Source organism: Triturus cristatus, chromosome 7, assembly GCF_964204655.1.
Source record: "Triturus cristatus chromosome 7, aTriCri1.1, whole genome shotgun sequence".
In the NCBI taxonomy this organism is placed as follows: Eukaryota; Metazoa; Chordata; class Amphibia; order Caudata; family Salamandridae; genus Triturus; species Triturus cristatus.
This window is the reverse complement of record NC_140590.1, coordinates 1,478,089,787-1,478,112,121: the sequence shown is the minus strand read 5'-3', so window position 1 is coordinate 1,478,112,121 and position 22,335 is coordinate 1,478,089,787. Positions and strand designations below refer to the sequence as shown.

At 42.9% G+C, this 22,335-nt stretch overlaps 1 protein-coding gene across 1 annotated transcript in view; it reads left to right on the top strand.

Annotated features, from left to right (window-relative positions):
- Nucleotides 1-22,335, top strand: part of LOC146812209 (uncharacterized) — a 309,521-nt gene that overhangs the window by 68,137 nt on the left and 219,049 nt on the right. Inside the window, exons 3-4 of the mRNA XM_085619241.1 lie at nt 1,708-1,795; nt 8,905-9,009. Coding sequence (XP_085475367.1) covers nt 1,708-1,795; nt 8,905-9,009 — 193 coding nt within the window. The remainder of the gene's footprint in view (nt 1-1,707; nt 1,796-8,904; nt 9,010-22,335) is intronic.

Here is a 22,335-nt window from a genome sequence, read left to right as displayed (position 1 = left end):
CCCAGGACAGGTTTTGCCCTTGTTATTGGCTCTTCAGGCATATATAGCTTGTCTCCAGTTGCACAGTGAGCCTGAGACCGAGGTCTGGGCATACCAGCCGCACTTAGGTCATCAAATTCAAAAACAACGTGGTGAGGGATGTAATGCTTGAATTAATCGCAGCCACTGACAATTGCTCTGGCCACAGCCCAGTCCATAGTTTTTCACCCACAATGCAACCACAGTTTGGATCCAGCCATTTGCAAATCAGTGTTGACCTTGTTCCTCATGTGAACAGACAAACCCAAACTGCCAGGCCAGGTCCTCCCTCAATCGAAACACAAGCCACCCAGTGCTGGTTTTGCCCAGGTTATGGGGTCTTCAGCCTTGTATAGCTTGGCTCCAGTGGCATAGAGAGCCCGAGACACACATCTGGGTATACCCAGCCCACCTAAGGTATCTAATGCAAAAACAACAGGGTGATGTATGGAATGCTTTAACTAATCTCAGCCACTGCCAACGGCTGGGGACTGCCCCCGAGTCCATCATTTTTCACCCACCATGCCACCTCGGTTTAGAACCAGCCATATGCATAACTAAGGGTGACACTGGTCTTGGGTTGCTTTTGTTCCTGTTCCAGGAGGACCTGGCTTGGCATTTTGGGCTAGACTGCTCTGATTGAAGCAGGGTCAAGTCTGATTTGCACAGAGCGGGATCCAAACTGAGGTGACATGGTGTACAAAATAACAATGGACTGGGATGCAGCCGGCGTAATTACTAGTGGCTGAGATTATTTCAAGCATTCCATCCATCACTTTTTTGTACACTTTAGTGTGTCCAGTCATGATTCCTGTGCAGACTGTCACTGGAAGCAAGCGGAACCCAGCTGATGAGCCCATCACTTCTGCAAAACCATTGCAGGGAGGCCCTTGCTTGGCAGTTCAGGCTTGACTGTTCTGATTGGAGCAGGGTCAAGGCTGATTTTCATATAGCTAGGTTCAAACTGAGATGACATGGTGTGCAAAATAAGGATGGATTGGGATGTGGCCCCAGTAACTGCCAGTGGTTGAGATTAATTCAAGCATTTCATCCATCACTTTTGTGTGCTTTCTTCTTTTTTCAAGCCTAAAATTGGTCCAAACTTAACATAGTGAGGTATAGACAGGGTTTCAAATGGGTAATTAACCCCTTCCCCGCTCATGACGGAACCGCTCCGTCATGAGCCACAGTTGCGCTGTGCTCATGACGGAGCGGTTCCGTCATGCCACGACCGTTGGCGGCCGCTCCTCCCACGCGGCGCTGTTTCCCCGCCTGTGCTGGGGGACAGCGCAACTGGGCGGAGACATGACGGAACCGCTCCGTCATGAGCACAGCTCAACCGTGGCTCATGACGGAGTGGCTCCGTCATGAGCACAGCGCCACCGCGCTGCCCCCTGCACCCCCCAGCGCTGTGGCGGAATTCCCGCCGCAGCGAAGGGGTTAAGCGGGAGTGTTTGTTTTTGTTTATAGAACAAATTCTACAAGGCTGGGTCAGGTAGGTTTGTCTCAAGATGCGATTTCACCGTATCATTGTAGGGAAGACCTGAACTCAAAGTAATAGTGATTACCAGTAAGTAATCAAGACTTTCACTGCTGCTAAATTGTATTTTATTGTTATCTAGCTGAGACTTTTAGCAAAACAAAGACAAGAGGATAATGTGGTGTTTCAAAATCTTGTTATTCACACAGATTGGGCTGCCTCTCTAACTGGGAAAAACTTGAAAGACGCATTTAATGAAGAAAACATCTCACTTCAGATTTCTTTGTTGACATACAAGTGAGTAGAGAAAGTATTTGTTGGCTACCCACGATGGTTTGTATTACATTTTATTAACTCATTCAATCCTCGGGGAAAGAAGAATTGAGTCATGGTTCTCATGTGTGCACCAGTTTTGCCAGCTTCACCAGAAATGTCCCAATGATATATCGAAATTCTAGCACTTACTGAGCTAAATTTCAAAAGATAGCAAGTTAGACATGTTTTTAATGTAAAGGAAGAATGCTCTTAGGCACTATATTCAGAACTTTAAAAGCTGAATTACTTCAAGAAATGCTTATTAGAAATGTCTATTGAACCTGCAAGCTTTCGGCAAGTGTCCTTAGAATAAGTATTGACAAAGCCAATAGGTCGCACCTTTAAAGGGTAGTGGCGAACTTTTAACTTTATCAGTGCTCGTTTGTCAATGCTGCTGGTTTTAGCCACAAAAGGAAAACAAGCAAAACTGGCTGCTGGTACGATATTGCACTGTGGGTGCTTGCGTTTGCACGGTGGACACGTTGTAATTAATTTTTCATGATAGCTACCATGCATGAACAAGTGTGCACATGTAGCTGGAAATGTTGTATTTAAAAAATATATGTTTTATATATATATATATAACTCATCTATAACAGTTAATGGGCAAGTGCATCATGAGTTACACACCAGCATCCATTTTACTATTTTTCACCTACTATTCCAAGACGGCCGACAGGTTTTTACAATGGTAAATTATTGTTTTTTTTCCTTTTTAAATTGTGCTGGAGTGCTCAAAACAGAAATGACCAGCCCAGTAGTATGTTGCATTTGCCAGGCCAGCGTTAAATAAGAATTTTTAAAAAATGAATAAACAAGTGGCAAGCAGTATAGGAAGGGCGGGGTAACGAAGGGGAAATGGAGATTCACCAAAGAGAATGATCATAGGCGAGAGTGTTGAAACGAAAAATGAAACAATACTTCTCTGCTGTCAGAAGTGGAAGTATACAACACATCCAATCAGAAATGTGGTAAATCAGCTTTTTTTTTTTTTTTTTTTTTCTTAAGTCCTCATTTACCCAAAATATGCTCCAACTCATAGAGAGGTTTTTCTGACCCATTTTAGAACGTTTAAAGGCAAGTTTTTACCGGTCTGGTCATGCCCCGAGGGTAGAGAAGGATGCCTTTAGCTCCAGATCCGAACCTTCAAATATTCATATGAGGCTCAACCTTTATCTTGAGAGTTTGGCAGTGCCACAATTCCCTCCTCAGGAAGAAAGAAAAAAAATAATAATAATTTTTCCCTTTTCTTTTTCCCTCCCTAGGGTTTTTTTGTAGGGCATATTTTTAATCATTGGACCCAAAGATCAAAACCAAGAACAGATATCATGAAAATACAGTAAAAGAGAGAGAGAAAAATAGAAAAAAAAAAGAAAAAAAAAAAAAAGGAACTCTATATGTAGCTAACTCCTGTCTCCACCCATTTATCCCAGATTTCCCAGTATTTTGTTTTTTTTGTGCTTTCACCAGCTTGATCTAGGTAGGATACCCTCTGAATGGAATGAATCCATTCCTCCTTCGTGGGAGGGCAGGGGAGAATCCATTTAATACAGAGCTCCCTTCGGGCTAGTAGAATCAAGGTAAAGAACAAAGCTTGGTGACTTTTTGTTAATACCCCACCAACTGCTTCCCTTGGAATTAGCCCAAAAATTACCGACGTAGTTGTTAATTTTATATCTGAACCCATAATATCTGATATGGTCTTACCCACATTATTCCAAAAGACGTGTATTACTGGGCAGCTCCAGAACATGTGGACCTCGTTTGCCCTATCTTCTCCACACTTAGGGCATTTCTTGATTTCACGGCTTCCCATTTTCGATAATCTCTGAGGAGTCCAATAGGCCTTATGGACTGTGAAAAGATGATTCTTTTTTAAGGGGGCAGCATTTATACAAGACCATAAAGAAGACATAGATACTTGCCCTATATTTTCGAGCTCTTCATCCGGTAGATCTTTCCTCCATGTCTCCATGAAAGAGACCTGCTACTCTTCCCCATTTTGGGCAAGTAGCCAGTACCATTCTGCCACTTCTTTTACTTGTGTTTGTCGAGAGGATATCTTTAAAGCCAAGTTCGAGTTTCCTTCCAAATCTTTTCTAGAGGATTTTGTCCAGCTTAGCAGTTGATAGTATTTAAATTTTGATACCTGGTCTTCACAGATTACAGATATGTGGGACCAGGATATAAGTTCCGCCTCAAATAGTAGTTGACCCCAGGTATTAATTCCATATCTCCTCAAAGGTGTTGCGAGAACATCCTCCAGACACAAGGGCGTCCCCGGAGAGTCCCAAACTGGTGTAATATCATTATAATAAGGAATTTTTAGAAGGCGGCTCACCTGGGACCAAAGCTTTACTGCGGATAGCAAAATCTTCAATTTAACTTTTGATGACCAAACTTTAGAAGGAAACATCCAGCTTGTTGGGAAAGGTCAAAAGTAAGTGCCTTATAGAGAGGCGAGAACATAGAACTTTCAATCATCAATTGTCGGAATTGTTTTAACTGGAACGCACACAAATATAGGTATAAATCAGGGGTTGCAATACCTCCATATTCCTTTTTTTTCCTCAGTTTTCTCAGGGCTATTCTCGGGCTCTTATTTCCCCATATAAAGCTTGAAAAAAGCCCTTGAACCTTCCTAAACCAAGCTCTTGGGAACTCTAAGGGGATGGTGTTAAATAGAAATGTATATTGAGGAAGGATTGACATTTTTAATAAATTAGATTTGCCCAGAAAGGAGATAGGCAGTGCTCCCCAAGTTTGTAATTGGGAGCTTACTTTTTTTGTCACTTTTTCGAAGTTTATCTGTGCAATTTTATCAATATTTTGAGCTATCTGTATCCCCAGATACCTTATTTCTTTTTTTGTGTAGATACTTTTGAAATTTGTGTTCCATTTCATTAATTCTGTCTTTTGTTGGTTAAGTAAATATCCTGAAACCCTACCAAAATTTTCTAATTCAGACCAAATTCCTGTATATGATGACTCTCGGTCACCTGAAAAGATGATAAGGTCATCCGCATATAAACCAATTTTTTTCTCCCATCCATTACATCTGAATGGAATAATATTCTGGCTAGTTCTCAGCTTATATGCCAGTGGTTCCATATACATATTAAAAAGTAACGGGGAAAGAGGGCAGCCTTGTCTAGTCCCTCTTCCAATCCGTATGGGTCTAGTTAATTTCCCATTCACCAACATTTTTGCTGAGGGTTTTTTATAGATGGGTTTGATTGCTGTTATACATGTTTCACCCAGATCAAAACGTTGTATCACTTTGAACAAAAATGTCCAATTGACCCGATCAAATGCTTTGGCAGCATCAAAAGTCATTACTGCCAAAGAAGTCTTGTATGTTTGGGCCATATCTATAGCTCCTATGAGGTCCTGTACTAATTCACTGAGCTGTCTCCCTTTCATGAAACCCTTTTGATCTGGGTGTATGATCGAACCCATCACTTTATCTCAGCGTTTGGTGATAATCTGTGTGTAGATCTTATGATCGCAATTTAGGAGAGAAATAGGCCTATACGACTCGCATATTCGAGGGCTTTTTGTTTGGTTTTAAGAGGATTGTGATGGTCGCCTCTTCCCATGACACGGGGGGGGGGTTTCCCTTTAAAAAGCAGGAGTTGAATAGTTGAGAAAGAATAGGTGTCAATTCTTCTTTTAATAGACTGTATATCTCATTCGGGATGGAGTCCGGGCCTGCCGCTTTACCCTTCTTTAACCCCTTCAGTGCCCGCCCCTTTCCCCGCCCAGTGCCGGCCGTTGCATTAGCGGGCGGGGTCTATGACGAGCTGGACTCGTCATGGGCACAGCGCCACCGCGGCCCATGACGAGTCCAGCTCGTCATGGGCACTGAAGGGGTTAAAAGCCTAATGGCTTGAGTTATTTCTTCCATAACTATGGGGCAATTTATTTGTTCTTTTTCATTTTGTTGAAGTGAGGGAAGAGTCAATTCCGATAAAAATTCATTAATGCTCTTTTCCTCAATTATTTTTTCTTCCGTATATAAATTTTCAAAAAATTGGGCAAAGGCCTCCTCAATTTCAGTATCATTTGTCATTATGTTGCCAGTATCTACATTTCGGAGGTCTTTTATCCAATTTCTCGTTTGGTCAGTTTTTGTCTTCCAAGCGAGAAGTTTACTACACCCCTCTCCATATTCGTGGTGAGCTAGTTTACTAGCATCCCACTTTTTTTTAATTATGGTCTCTAGGTAATCAGCAAGCTTATGTTTTGCATTCGTTAAATTTTTTAAGATATTTGGATTTTCCTGTTCCTTTTCAAGGTTTTCTTGCCATACATGTATCTCATTCTCTAATTTCTTAATATCTTCTTTTGTTTTCTTGGCATGTGAGCAGGATATGGCTATTAATAAACCCCTCAAGAAAGCCTTGTATGTATCCCAAACAGTTTGTATTGGGGCAGAATTAAGATTTATGTCAAAGAACTCTTTAGTCTCTGCTTTTAGCTTTTCAATTATAGTGCTTTCTAATAGTAGTGTCCTATTAATAGTCCATCTCCGTGTTAATTGAGCATTATGTGTGAATCAGCTTTGCTCCAAGGCTAAACCGAAAACAATTGTAGTCACTTGTCTGAAACAGCAGGGTTTCTTCTGTTCCTCATGATGTTTAACAACAAACAATGCGCTTTGTTAAATGGAAGTGTCCTCTCTCTAGGGCTTGATAACAATGTGAGGTATCGTTGACAAGGTACTGACTGAAAAGGATGTTGTTTGGCAGAGTTTGTATATAGCGCGAACTTGACCCGAATCCAATCAGGTATCAGAGCGCTTTACATAGCACCAGTTACGTTACATGAGGACACACATTAATTTTTTTGTTTTTTTTGTTTTTGTTTTTTGTTTGCGGTTTGGCCTATATAGGACTGGTTGGTAAGGCGTGTAAGGTTTGAGAACAGGGACTGTTAGACGGAGCCCAACCAGGAGCATTAACAAAGCGACTTATAGAGGCACTTTTAAATCACCATGAAAATGATATGCAATCTACTGAGGAGTAAAGAGGAGCAACCCATTTAAGCCACTGTTAATAATCAAGGACAATTATATTGAGTCTGCCAATGACCAACAGAGGGGAAAAAACCTTTGGAGGCACTGCTATCTCACCAGGAAGTATTACACGGAGTCTGTGCAGGAGCGTCAGAGGTAGTGGAATCTCCTCCGCTGAGGCGTAGGAGCGTCGCCCCACTGCTCCAGCTGCAAGCTGAATGCAAAAAACATAAAATGATAATAATGTTTGTTATTATCATTTTGTTTTTTGCATTCAGTTTGCAGCTGAAGCAAGGCAGTCAGGGCTGGGGTAGGAGTGGTGGAAGCACCTAAAGTACACATGCCGCTTTGACCGGCTGTCTCAAGCCGGCCAAAGCATCATGCGCACTTTGCATGTTCTCCATGCAGGCTGTATTACAGCCTGCGGGGAGAACATGCACAGCCTGCTAGTCCCTGTCTGAGTGCCGAACCACGGCGCTCAGACCAATCACAATGCTTCTAAGTCAGCCTGGTGATTGCCCAGGGGATTGTGGGAGGCAGTGTGCTATCTGCCATGCAGAGAGGAGGATGGAGAAAGAAGAGGTGGCAGTCAGCAGTAAAAAGGTAAGTCCTTTGTTTTTTTTTTACTTTCCTCCCTCCCTTCCTCCCTCCCTTTGTCCCCCAGCACACCCCCGTCACACCACCCCTGGTCAGTAACAGCCGCTACTGGACAGAGGGACAATAGAGTAGCAGCCCATTAGAGCCTCTCATGGGCTGCTGCTCTGTTGCCCTTCTGTCCAGTAGCGGCTGCTACTGACCAGGGGTGGTGAGACCGGGGGGGTGTTGATAAATATTATCAGGAACAGAAGAAACCCTGCTGTTTCAGACAAATTACTGAGGAGAGCAATCGGGGACAGGAAAAACTTCAAAGTAAACTGCGATTTGTATGACATGGTCAGGTTTAACACAATACTCAAGATTATGTGTATAGAACAGCTCAAAACCCAGATCAACAATTGTTCTTCTTCCTAAGGGGTCTCTCAGGCCACAAAACAGAACAAACTGGATTGTACTTGAGAAAAAGCTAAAATATTCGGATTAAACTCCAGTAAAATTAAAATCCTGACAATGAACAGTAGAACTGCAATTCAATGCTGCGGGGATAAATGCAGAAACTTAGCCTATCCCACCGAAGAGCACTTTAAGACAAAGTAAAAACCAGGCGAACTGCATCAAGTGCCAAGCCCACAAATAAGAGACTTGACGTAATTTGTCATAGGTTTTAACAGTAATATTTGGCTCATTTTCTTTAGTTTTAACTATTGTGTTTAATTTAAATTATTTTTGTATCTAGGCTTATGTGAAAGGTCGTTATGCTTATACATTGTTGGCCGAAAGCACCTTTAATAATATTGAAAATCACATATATAGAGATGTAAGCCTATGTAATCACCATCGTTAATTATGAAATAAGGGCTAAGATTCAATAGAATTAAATCAATGCAAACATATTCTGTAGTGAATGACCCAAATGATAAAATTTTACATCCGCCTAGTCGTTTCTCTTTTCTATTTTTTAATCTAATAAAAAGTGCCTATATTTGTTGGACCAAGAAAGGAAGTAGGCATAGATTGTGCATTACCTTTCAAGTCATATGTCACTTCTTCATATGTGAATTTCTGATCTTTAGAAGAAAGAGTATTTTGTTTTCCCAAAGATAAAGTAATATCGATTTTTCAGATGGTTCAATAGAAAGTAACCTAATAAAATGCTATTTTTCTGTAAATAATCTTATTGTTGCCACTATGACACAGTGACACACGGTTAAAATGTATTATACACCATAAAAGGTATATTTATTTATATTTTTTAAAATACATTTATAATGGAATATTACTTTTGAGCTTTGTCGATAAAAATAATGAAGAAGTGTTCCAAAATGTGAGTGCTTTTTGATACTCTAAGAAAGAAAATCGATGAATAATGTAACCTAAGTTTATCCTTTTGATCCAATTCAATTTATCATTACTTGCAGGTTACAAACTACAATATGAACAGCCATGTTTTATCACTCACTGTTTTAAAATCCTTTAGGGTTGTTGCAGCTGATCTGATAATACGACTTATTGGAACTGAGACAACTGACAAAAGCATCACGCTGTTACTGCAAATAGAAGGCAACTTGTCATTACTAAATAAGTAAGTACAATATTTAACCTACTCAAAATGATACTGTCTCATTTTAAAAAAGCCCTCACAATGCTATTCAAATAAAAGTCGAAGCATGGTCTGTTCAAGGCTGCAGGGTCAAACTTCGACCCTTTGAGCGAATATAATAACTGAATTATTAAGGGCGGGCCCTTCCATGCCCATCATTGCCCGGAGGAGGCTGGGCTGGGCCACCCCCCTGACATCTGGCCTAGGAGGTCCTTCTCCCAGAATCTGACATCTAGAGCAAGATCAAAGGTACAACCCCCACTTATTGGACTGATATTTTATCACTGCAAGCTAAAGGGGATTTATAGATATTACGGGGCTTATTTATGAGCCCTTGCGTCACTTTTGCGCCGCCAGTGCAACACTATTTGTGACGCACCAGCAGCTTAAAAAATTAGCATTGTTGTACCATATTTACAAAGTGACGCATCTAAGTAGATGCGTCACTTTGTAAACCCCTGCGCCACATTATACCTGCACCAGGTATAATGTATGCAGGGGGAGTGTTCTGACGCAAGAAAGGGTCTTAGAAGTGACGCAGTGAAATCTATAAGATTTCACTGCGCCACTTCTAGGACCAAATGCGTCAATATCTTATGCCTGCCTCATGGCAGGCGTAATACTGATGCAGACATATTTCACATGGGACTTGCCCATGTGAAATGACTCATTGCTGGAGTTGCGTCACTTTTGTGGCACACTCCAGCAATGCATCATTTTTGCGCCTACAGGTACGTCAGAAATACTGATGTATCTGTAACTCTTGCAACATGATGCGTCATACTGTAAATATGACGCATCATTGGTGTCGCAAGGAGAGCACAATGAAAAGTGACACATCGCTGTTTTCTCGCAGCGATGCATCACCTTTCATAAATGAGGCCCTAGGTTTCCGTAAGGCTTATATCCCCAGGGTGCCATCACTGAAGGTTGCCCGCCTGTAACAAAGAATCTGTTTGGATCTTTTGACTTTGTCCTAGCTCTGGAAACTTGCAAATATGGTGAAACGGGCGTGCCCTGCAAAGCAACAAACCTTGCTGGAGCAGTCTGCTCCCACAATGGCTCCCACTACAATCGATAAAATGTTACAAAGGGTCATTGGTGCCCTTGCAACAGAGATTGACCTCACTGAGCGGCATCTATCCCTAACCCATGATCTTTATTTTTGGGCACCTGATTTGACCTCCCTCCATTCTACCTCTGACCCAGAACCAGTGCCACAGGCTTCTCAAGCCAATATCTCTGCTAGGGAGAAGGAACCACTAACAACTGGCCAGTGAAACGGAGAAATAGTTTGTGGACCCACCAAAAATGGGAAACCCAAGCAACCTAGCAGGACAGGCATAAAAAGAAAGAAGTGAAATAATGGAACGCCTGACACTGGAACACTTCAGGTTGACCCAGATACTGCTTTGGATCTTGCTCAAGTACTTTGAGACTATCCAACATGGATACAGAACTCAATGATGGACCTACAGACCCAAGTCAGATCTATTGTGAAAGAAGAGCTAAGCTCTCTTTCAGTTCGGGTAGACAAACTGGCAGAAACTTTGGAACTGTGGGTGGGTAGGTTGATGCCAGTTCCAGGGAAAGGTACAGCTTTTAACCGCCAGGCCGACATAGGTGTGCAAGCACCTGACCAAGTACCCAAGGTCAGAATTCCCGTCTGTCCAAAACCCCACTCCTACCCTTGTTCCTGGTCTGGCTAGCAGGGAGCCTAGGAGTAAAAATCCAGCATATCCTAGTTTGGTAAACAAACCCACATTATGAGTCGGCGTGGACCAAGGCACAGAGGGGAGGGGGATTGTGGATCGTAATGTAAAAGGGCCGGAGAAGGGTATAGCGGTCTACCTTCCATCAATTTACCCCCTGCCTCATCTCCATATGTTATTGTCCTAGTGGGCGTACCAGAGCTCAACCCCCGACAGCGGGATTTGCATTGCAAACTAAAAAATAAATGCATGTTTTGGCTAGCAAGGAGAGGTAATTCTCCTACGAAAATGCTGGAGAGATCCTTATGACCCGCAGGGTCAGCTGGGTGGGGAGGTAAAGAGTCAGCATATCGAGTTGGAAGTGTCGACTCGAACTAATATTGAGTGCAGATTATCGAGATACAGAAATATCGACTGCAAGAATATCGTGGTCAAGAATATCGAGTTTAAGGTAGGAAATATCATTTCCAAAAATATTGAAGTCATTAATATTGTTTGCAAAAATATAGGGGCCGATTCCGATTCCGGACGCAAAACGAACCGATCGACACGGACCCGGACCGAATACCGAACAACACGGACCAGCGCAGTACGACCCGTGCAGTATGATGCAACACGTGTGAATTCCAACCGACACATACGGAATACAAGCCGCACGACCGAGCCGTAGGGAAAATAGTGATCCGGCCGGGAAACCAACGTGATTTTCACCGACCGACACGAACCCGGAATGAACCCGACCGACCCGTACCCGCGATGTACGAGTAGTGCACCTCCATCAATTCTCTTTCTCCATATAATATTGGTCCCCCAGTGTTCTTCTATGGTGAAACAAGTGCGGGTCCCTATCCCTGCAAGCCGAGTGGGAGGTAAGATCAACAATGGCCTGCCAATTCAACAACGGGCAGGGTAGGATTACTCAGCCAAACAGAGCTTTTTCAACTAAACAACAAGATGTGCTGCACAGAAGCACACACAACAAGTTCACTCCAATGAACAAATAATGCTATATCTCGACCACACCATGCATGCACACCAGAGTCAGCGTCTTCAGCAAACAACATGCAGAGACCATTGTTAGGTTTGTAACTGCAGCAGTTGTAGAGGAAGAGAACAGTTTCATCACCATTGTCTGTGCAGCCATGACTAAGACTTGCACTCGAACTCTCAAGTGGTCTGTCAACCCCTTTCAGAGATGGTGACAGTTCAACCAAATTATGAGAAAAAAAACAATCCCGCAAAGTAAGTTCCAGGAACTTTGGTGTGATGTGTACTCCACTGTATCCTTACTGAAGGAAGTTATGGGGAGACATTGACAATTGCTGCTTACTGCCCAGCTTTAATAATTCAGGCGCACATCAGAAGGTTGGCAATGTTTGCAGCCAAATCATGTAAGAACAAGGATCCCTACTTCATTTGCTAGGAGAAGGTGATGTCCTTGTGATGACGACTACCTCACCTATGCAGCAATTCTCTATGCCCTGGTAAAGCTCAAGTGAGACAGTAACAGCTAGGGAAACAAGTGGCTGCATATGCCATGTTAGCCAGGCACCAATGAGCTGGTCTCATACAGCCTCGATGTCCACTGTGACAGCACTGTTAAAATAACACCCCTATCAAGTCGCGCTTGACACCAGGGTACAGCTGTGAAGCCAGAGTATTCTCTCAGTGGAGCTTCTATGGCGCACTTGCCATAAGCAGGACAGCACTCAGATGACTGTAGCCTCTGCACTGGAAATAGAGTCTGGGCCAGACATTCACCTGATTTTGCAGGCTCATTCTTTACTTGCTTCCACAAGTAAAGTGCATCAGGAGACAGCAGGAACAAGGCAAGAGGAGGTAATTATGTTAGTAGTCTTACAGAGATCAACGGCTAAGCTTCTTCTCAAGGACCCCCCCCCCCAGGCTACAACCAGCAGTTCAAGATTCTTTACACCTAGGAGAGAAATACTAACTATGCCTAGTGCTCTTGGCCAGAAATTAGAAAACATTTTTAATGTGAAGAAGAATGAAAACGAGACATTGCATATCTAAATATCTACCATGACAAGAGAGGTCTTAAAATCATTGGAACAAAATGATCTCCCTTCACTTGAAGAGAATCTTGGGGGCATATTTATGAGGAAATGGTGCAGCGTGGAGCTGCAGCAAATTTTGCAGCGCCAATTTGAAAACGCAGGGATGTGCAGTATCTACAAGAATATGGTGGACCCCTGTGTTTTCACTTGCACTTATGCTAAAAATAGTTGCCTGGCGCCAACACAGGCACCCTTGCGCCATAGAGCAAGGTTGCCTGTGTTGCAGGGATGATTGTTTATGTGCCAAAAAGGGTCCCTTACTGCACATAAACAATCAATAAAATTAGCTACTTTCATGTGTGCTGCATTCTGCAGCACACAGAAGTAGCAAATTGTCATTAGCAAATGATTATTTTTGTGTAGGAAGGGACACCCTCCTGCACCAACACAATCATTAATGGCATTTTCCTCTTTTTATGTGTGATAAAGAATGCAGCACACATAGAAAAAGCAAAACCAAAGAGAAATAAAAGTATTTTTCCTCGTTGTGCCAATCAAACATCTGCTTCTGCATGGGGTTAGTTTTTGGCCCTGCCTCAGATTTACTGATCCTTGTCAATCTGGTGCACTATCAAAAAGCAATGGGTGCTGTGGTGGAACGTCCACAGCAAAACCAATTGCATGCAGATACCTGTATGAAATGGTGCCAAGTGGTTTACATCGAAAAAATAACATTGCGGCCAATAGCAAAAACCCTCAGTGTCAATCAATCATTTACAGGTTGAGTTACGTGGAACATTGCGGTCAATAGCAAAACCCACTACTGACAGTTGACCACTTGCAGGTTGAGTTGAGATAAACCCTTATAGGGTATGGTAATGCGGGCCCCAGGACCAGGCAAAAGCAATCAGATCTCATTTACCTAGCCCGTGGAGTCCTGGTGCCGAGTTGTTCTGGCTGTCCTTGATGCTGAAGGGGAGCTGTGGGAGGTGCTGTTTTTACCACTTACACACTGCAGCAAGAAACAGAATGCAAAAACACAACAGATAAACAGCTGCTGATATCGGATGATGGTTGCAAGGCGGTTCAGGGCAGGTGAAACTACAATTCCTATAATGCACTGGACCACCAAGATTTGGACGATCACTCAGAGGTCCCGATGGCCAGCGAATCTTTGGATCTGGCGAGTGTTTTACCTGCACTTTGCAGGGGACTGGTGCCACTAGTCCAGAGGAGACTAAGGGCTCTTCTGGCTTCCACAAGGGTCCCTCTCATCTGCAGTTTTGAGTTTTAGCCAAGGACGAGGGTCGTTCTCTCAGTTCCAAGTCTGTTGCCTCATTAGTGATGTACAGAGTATCCCTCTTTTGCTTCATGCAGTTGGCAAAGTCCTGTTGTCAGTGAAACAGGTCTCCTCTTGGTCCTTTGTTGAAGTAAGTTGTTCAGTTATGAGGACCTGCTGTTGGGGGGACCCTTAAGTCCTTGATTTAAGGGATTTAGAGGTGTGGGAGCTAGTAGCCAATGGGCAGCTAGTCCCTAAAGATAATCTGTCCCTAAAGTGACCACATCCAGTGGTGTAGGTATCTTTTTTACCCAGAACCCACAATTTCTGCCCTCCCATTGATGGTAGAATTCTGTTTTAGGTATACAGATAAGGATGCCCACTCTAGAGATGTGGCCAGCATTCCTGGGGGTGCACACCTCCTACATATATAATTTCCCAGCTTGCCCAGGTCCAAGCATGCCTGGGGCAAGGGCAGAGCTGTGCACTCCTTACTGGGACAGCTCAGATGCATTTCAGAGGCCCTGTAGCCCTTGAAACGTGCTGCCTTGATGTGGCAATTCACTAGCCTGCTTGAGAGCAAAGAGGTGTAACCTCCTTTCTCACAGACCTTTGTTCCTGACTACTGGGAGTGATAACACTACCTGGCAGGAGGTCAGACACCTGTCTTGCTGCAGCAGGCATGGTAAAGTGTGGGCTGGTCAGCCAAAGCACAGTGAAGCTGGAGCAACCAGATGGGCAACCTTTAATATTGCACCTGGGTGCATGCCATGTCACACAGAGCATGAGAATTATATCAAGGCTGGGAAGGCATGCTGTTTGATACCAAACATGACATATTTTAGTGGCACCATAATGGAGCTGCCAATCTCAAGAGTGCTTGGTTGGCAGCCCATATTATCCTAAGGACCGCTAACACATAGTAGTTTCTAATGGAGATCACCACTATAAGTACATATATATGTTTGCACTTACATGTCCTCACCTTTAATATACTGCACCCTTCTTCCTGGGCTGGGGAGGCCTACCTTAGGAGTGCCTTGCATATATGAGAGGTAGTACTTTGACTGTGCCACACATGGTGAGGGCACTGTCAAATTTGAGCAGTTTACACTGCTTCTGCAGTCCTCGATGGCAGGCAGGCTGTCAGTAGTTTGCTTGGGTCACCGAGGATGGAACATAATTGTGCTGCAGTCCTGAGGGACCCTTTACCACCTTGCCCTGGGTATCCCGGTACCATATACCAGGCTCTTCTAAGGGGGTAAAGTCTTTACCAATTTGTGATTACCAAGCCAAACATAACCATTTTGAGAGAGAGTACAGACACTGGGGTAAGGGCAGCATTTAGAGCAAAAAGTGGGGGATGACCATACAAAAGAGGCACTTTCCTACACTTACAGATTGCACACACACTTGCACTATGGTGCAAGAGTGTGTAAACTGGTGCATGTCAGCCTAAAGCATACCAGCGCAGGGACAGAGAAAAACACCTCCATATCCAAAAAGATCTGGTGCTGTTGTGCTCTCTCCCTTTCACCGAATGCAGCACAACAACTTTAGTTGATGTGCTGTTTTGCATGAATTTTCATAAATCTGGGTCCTAATTGATTCAACGGATCTTTAAAATCATTAATTATATAGAGCTGTTCTACTGTGTGCCTGACAAAGTTCTAACTAAAGAATAATACATAATCACCAAACAGAAAGAGCTTTAATGTTGATGGCATCATGGAGGTACTCTCACACATTAAAGCTTGAGAAATTAATCAAATAAACTAGGGATGTTTTTTCTTCTTCTGTTGCCTGAACAGTAAGCAATGGTCTTTCTCCCCCTCCTTCTCAAAAGGCATTTCTTTTCATGGTGAAAAAATGTTTCTTAACAATTGGATCACAAATCAATTAGGTCCTCATTTATGAGAGGGTTGAGTTATGTTTGCACTACATAACGTGATACATGCATGACGCAAACCTCTAAGTCAGATTGTTTAATCCATGCATAAATCCTTTCTGTGTGGCTCTGAGTGGCTTAAAAAATATTGAGTAACGAAACGAAGTGCAAATTGCTGTGTTGCATTACTCTACCATAGGTAAGCACTCCATGGGCATTGTGTGAGTGTTCCCACGCAACTCCCATGCTTTTTGGCCCGTCCCCCAATTTCCAAGAAATAGTAAACCTGGGAGTGCGCCAAAAATGTATACTTCCCCAGGGGAGATGTAACAAGTAGAAATATCTCTATTTCTCCTTTTTTCTTCTTTTTTGCGATGTGTGCTGCTTTCTGCACCAAACATAGAAAGAGGAATATGCCTCCCAGTATTGATTTTGTGCAGGAAGGTGCCCCTTCCTGCTCAAAAAGCACCTTCATGCACAAAGACAACCCGAATGCATCACAGGCACCGTTGCACCAAGCTGTAAGAGTGCCTGTATTGGCGCTAGACTGCTAAAAGGGCACCAGTGCAAGGGACAGGACAGGAATGAACCCTATTACCTTCAACACTGCACATTCCTGCCCTTTAACTGTCACGCACTGCAGCACAGCAAAGTGACTTGCTGCGCTGCATGGCTTCCTCATAAACAATTATTCCAAACAAAGGTTCAGAGTGTACAATTCACAATAAATATAAAAGGCAGTTAATGAAACATAAATTATATGTATAACAATGCACACATTGAGATACAGAAAGAAAAAGGAGAAAAAAGAAGAAAAGTGGCCCTAATAGAAAAATCGTACAAAATTTATTCAGTGAAACATATCAACAGGGCTCAGTGTTGTAAGCTGGTACACATAACATATAAAAAACATATACATAACCAGACAAGTGGCAGACAAGGAGATAATTACATAAAAAGCGGAGTTTCAAAACTTTGCATAAAACTCCAACAAACAGAAAATGTGTCCTCCAATAATTGCGGCCACAATTGCGTCAACGGCGTTTCGACCATTGGCATTAATCCACGGTCATCTTCAGGACATAAAATTTACTGAGCATCCCAAATGGTCAATTTATATATCAAACGAATTAAGTATTGCTGTAAATTCAATTCAGCAGAAGGCATCTAAAGCAGATTACAATAATAACGATTTCATGGGGCCACAAACGAGTAAATCCTCTTCAAATTGTGCCCGTATTATATCCAAGCGGAATTCAATTACCGCACAGCAAGTTAATTGCCAGCCAAACGACGATTTCAAAACATCGTTCCGGAAGGCAGATTGTCACCCTAATTTATAATGATCTGACCTGGAACATAAGAGCGGATGGGTCAGGCTTTCTAGGAAATACTTGTATCCAGAGGAAGTATAATAGTCAAGAGAGTCTAAATGAAAACACTGCACCCTCATGTTGATCTAGGTAGACATCAATCTCATGCTGCAAAGCCATCTATTGGGTGGGAGGATGTAGCCTTGTGGCAAGCGCGGTCGACCTCGAAGCTGGGGGACCGGGTTAGAGTCTTGGCAACGATGCTCAACATCCTGTGATTCTGGCCAAATCACTTAATCTCCCCGTGCCTACCAAAAATGAATGCGTCCCTCTGTAACTAAACTGGTGCTCATGTAAAGCGCTCTAATACTCCATGCCTAGGATCTAGTTCGCACCATATAAAACTCTAAAAAAAAGAAAAACAAATCATACCCATGAATCTCTCCATCTGGCAGTGCTTCTGCACTCCGTAGACAATTCCTCCCAAATCACTGGAGTCCATTACGGTTCTGAGATGGTGCAGCCTCATCCACTGAAGCTGCTCTCCATTAAAAACTTGTACATGGCACCTGATGTAGAACATTACTGTAAATCAACTGGAAGGCTTGGGTTTTTCTGCTCGTAGTTGCACAGCATGTCTCCCTAATGTGTAAAAAATGTGCAGAGGGGATTAAAACTCCAGAACTCAGGTAGCCAAGTTTAGCATTGCCAATATGTTCTTATCCATGGGTTCAAGGACTCTATCGTATAATTTTCTTGTTAGACAAAGCCATCAAAGAGGGCCATTAGGATGAAAAAATGGATTATAAATCCGGTAATTCCCTGCTATGACATAGCAGCAGTTGTTTACCACTGTTGCTACATCAAAAAAGAATTCCAGGTGGCTCTGGCTGGGCTCTTTGAGAGATTGTCAGAGCACCGTGCGAGAGCGAGCTCTTGGAGTAGAGAGAAGGTAAGGCACAGATTGTGGTGGGGCGGGTAGTAAGAGGACATATATATATATATATATATATATATATATATATATATATAGAGTCCAAACCCCCACTCACAGTAAAAGAAGGGTCCGACACAGCCAGGATGCATGCAGGAGGATTTATTCCAGGGTAAGTTTACAGCGCAAACTTGGTAACATACGGCAGACGCATTTCAGCAGTTCAGCTTTCCTCAGTGCCTGTTACGATAGTGGAGCCTCGCACCTGGTGGCCATTTAGGTGTTCACTTGGCCACTCCCAGAGTCTTACTCGAGGCTCCTCCTTTGTCTTTAAAGAGATGCTGCAATTCACGCTGTTAAACCAGACTGCTGCATGCTGGTATTCGCAGTCCATATGCGGATCCCCCTTAAGTAAGTGGGAAATCCGAAGCACCAAGTGGCGTCCCATCAATGTGGCCTCCAGACTGCACCCAACCACAGCTTTCTGTTAAATTAAAAGTCCTCATTGGAAACCCCTCGATGCTCCCTGCAGTCAATACTGCTCCTCTCTCCCCACGCAGTATTACCTTCACACTGTGGTGCTTCGATCTGCGCGGGGGGGCGCCGCGTTGTGCATCACCAAACACAGGTCCATTTAGATTGCTGGCTAACGCGGTGCTTCCTGATATATATATATATATATATATATATACATACATATTATCTACTGGCGGTCACCAGTAGATAGTTATAGTTAGGACCGTGTTTCCATAGGAAATCCCCAACATTCTATTTGGAATAACTTTGGCGCCGATTGACGAATCCTCGCGAAATTTTCAAAATAGGTGGGGAGCTCCGCTCCGCTCATACCCTAAAAGTCTCGGGGGGATTCGTCAAGCGGGGGCTGAGAAAAAAGGGGGGTCCCAAAACGCGTTTTTCCCATGCAATTTTCCATAGGGACCTTTAGTCCAAGGTACAGCCCAAACGGCTGAACAGAATTACTTTAAATTTGGCAAAGAGGTAGTCCTCAGGTCAGGGATGTGCCTTTTGCATATCTGGAGTCAATCTGTTCATTAGTTCCTGAGAAAATAGCAGTTAAAAGTACATACATATCTATAGCCGCGCACGGTGCGCGTACCGTGCGCGCACCCTAACGTGCGCGAGCGTAATTCTGATTGGTTGTTACATGTCAGTCAACGTTCGAATCGGTCGAAATCAGAAAGTGTCGGCCGCCATTTTGTTTGTTTTCAGTGCGAGAGTGGAAAAGGAAGGTGGCGAACGTGAAATGAGGGCAGGGTGGACAGTTCCTGACCCCCTAGCCTTGGTCAGGGGGTCACAGGAGGACCCCGAAGGGCCCAATAAAAGTTTTAAATTTTTTTTAAAAATTGCGGAGTGCGCGCACCGTGCGCACACTGCGCGCGCACGGTGAAAAACCTTAAATAAATAAATAAATAATAAATACATAACTTAGCATTTAAAAAACCGTACAAATTCACTGAAAAAAACATCGTTTTCACACACGTTATAGTTAGGAATTAGCATTTAAAAAACCTTGCAAATTCACTTAAAAAACCATAGGTTTCACACATGTTATAGTTAGCTGGACATTTCACTCGTAAAAAAACAATGAAATTCCCCCGTTCTAGTTAGTAAAGGGAACTATAACTCACGCGACCGCAATCCAGTGCTGATGATGTCAGATATTACATCACTGATGACATATGTGTCTTTCTGTAAAATAAATATTTATTAAATATGTATAGCTAAAGGTTAAAGGAAGGAAAAATGGGTAAATAAGTGTCTAAATACAGTGATGTAATATCTGACGTTATTAGCACTGGATTGCGGTCGCGTGAGTTATAGTTCCCTTTACTAACTATAACGGGGGAATTTCATTGTTTTTTTACGAGTGAAATGTCCAGCTAACTATAACGTGTGAAACCTATGGTTTTTTAAGTGAATTTGTATATATATATAGATATATATATATACTGGATGTAACCTCCCTTTACACCGGCATCCATCACTCTGATGGTGTAAGAGCAGTTCAGCACTATTTGGGGACCCGACCTCTGCACATGATCAACCACAACAAAATGTTGTTAGCTATGATTTCCTTTTGCCTGCACAACAATTTCTTTATGTTTGGCAATCAATTCTTTCAACAGGTCAGAGGTGTTGCCATGGGGGCCAGCTTCTCTCCCAGTTATGCCTGTCTCCACATGGGCTACTGGGAGGAGCTGGTCCTTTATGGTCAACATCGTGATATTCTGTCTGAACATGTAATCCATTGGTATCGTTTTATAGATGATATTTTCATGGTTTGGCAAGGCACAAAACAGCAGATCCTTGACTTCATCGATGCTATCAATTCCAACACCCTCAATCTTGGCTTCACCTCAGACATCAGTCAAGATAGAGTGTTCTTCTTGGATGTTGAAATCTTCATTGATTTTGGTAAACTCAATACACGCCTCTTTAGGAAACCCACCGCGGGTAATACGGTCCTCCATGCCACAAGTCACCATCCTGTGCATCTCATTCGAAGCATCCCCTATGGGGAGATGCTGCGTATTAGGCGCATTTGTAGCACAGAGTCTGATTGCCTAGCGGCACAAAACTTGAGCAAATCACGTTTCCTAGCGAGGGGCTACTCTGCTCCAACGATTGACAATGCCATTCGCAAGGCTAACTGCTTGTCTAGAGAGGAGACTCTGATCAACAAGGGATCAATTGCTACAACAGTTCACACTAGGGAACCAGTTAGATTGATCTGGACATACAATCGTCAACACCAGGCATTCAGAAAAATTCTGAAGAAAAATTGGAGCTTGGTTTGTAATGACCCTGTCATTGGGGATCTAATGGCAGCTAGTCCAAATATCACCTTCAGGAAAGCTCACTCTATGAGCGACGCTTTAGTCAAATCTAGTCTTGAGTTAGGTTCCAATACAACCTGGATGCAGTTTTGCAAAGGCTTCAAAAGATGCCCCAACTGCAAAGCATGTAAACAGGGAGTCAACAAGACGCAGTAAACGATCCCGTTTTGCGAGATTCCTCGTTCCATCACAAAACCACTCACTTGCAAGACCGAGTACGCGGTGTATGTGCTGGAGTGTCCGTGTGGCCTGCAATACGTGGGCAGTACCAAGTTGCAGGTCCACAAACGGATACTCCAGCATATACGGGCAATCAATGGTAGTGATGCATCTTATCCGGTGGCACGCCACTTCAAAGAACTACACAACAACAAAAGTGAACTATTAAAGTTCTTTGTCATAGATGCAGTGCTCCCTTTGAGACGTGGTGGCAATAGAGAAGCTCTTCTCCGTGCCTTAGAAATGAGATATATCCTCGAGCTAGACACTAAGACACCGCAGGGCCTTAATTCCAGTGAAGACCTCTTCACTTGCCTTTAAATTGGGCTGTATTAAACTTCACTCCCTATGTGTTAAGCTGCATTGCGTGTTGGTCACACCTCCTCCACCCACTGTGGGTTTTAACAATCTTAGATGACACATCTTTAGATATACTTTGTATTTTATATGTAGTCTCTGCATCTAGACATACTTTGACACTTGTCAGAATTTTGGTTAAAACATGGACTAGAACAAGGGCTCCTCTATATGCATTTTATAGCAACCTTACATGTTATTGTAGCTTGCACTGCGTCTTCTAGGCAGGTATGAATAATTGTGCAAGATGTCCTGGTCGATAACTCAGTGCTCAAATTGTCAGGGTGCGTCTAACTCAAATGTGTTGGATTATACCCACTTGGGTTCGACTTTATCTATTTAATATTGCACTTTGGATGTCCGCTTTGCGTTTGCAGGAAAGCATTATTATTCAATTTGGTTATAAATAACTTTATTGCTTTGTATAATACGAACACGCAATCAAAGTACAACACACACACGCCAAAAAAATTTCATTACTTGCCAGATTTGATGAAATGATTTTATCATATAATAATTTTATCATATGAAATCTGCTTTTTAGCATGTTTAACTGTTTGACGCAGATGCTTTTGATTCTATTGCCCTGTTATTATGTTGTCCAATGCTTGAGCAACTTTTCTATGTCTATGTATGCAGTGTTTGAATCAGCCAATTGTGTCATTCTATCAATTAGCATTTTGCACTTTAAAAAGCGGGATCACAACTCCCATGGCGTCATGTGATCAAT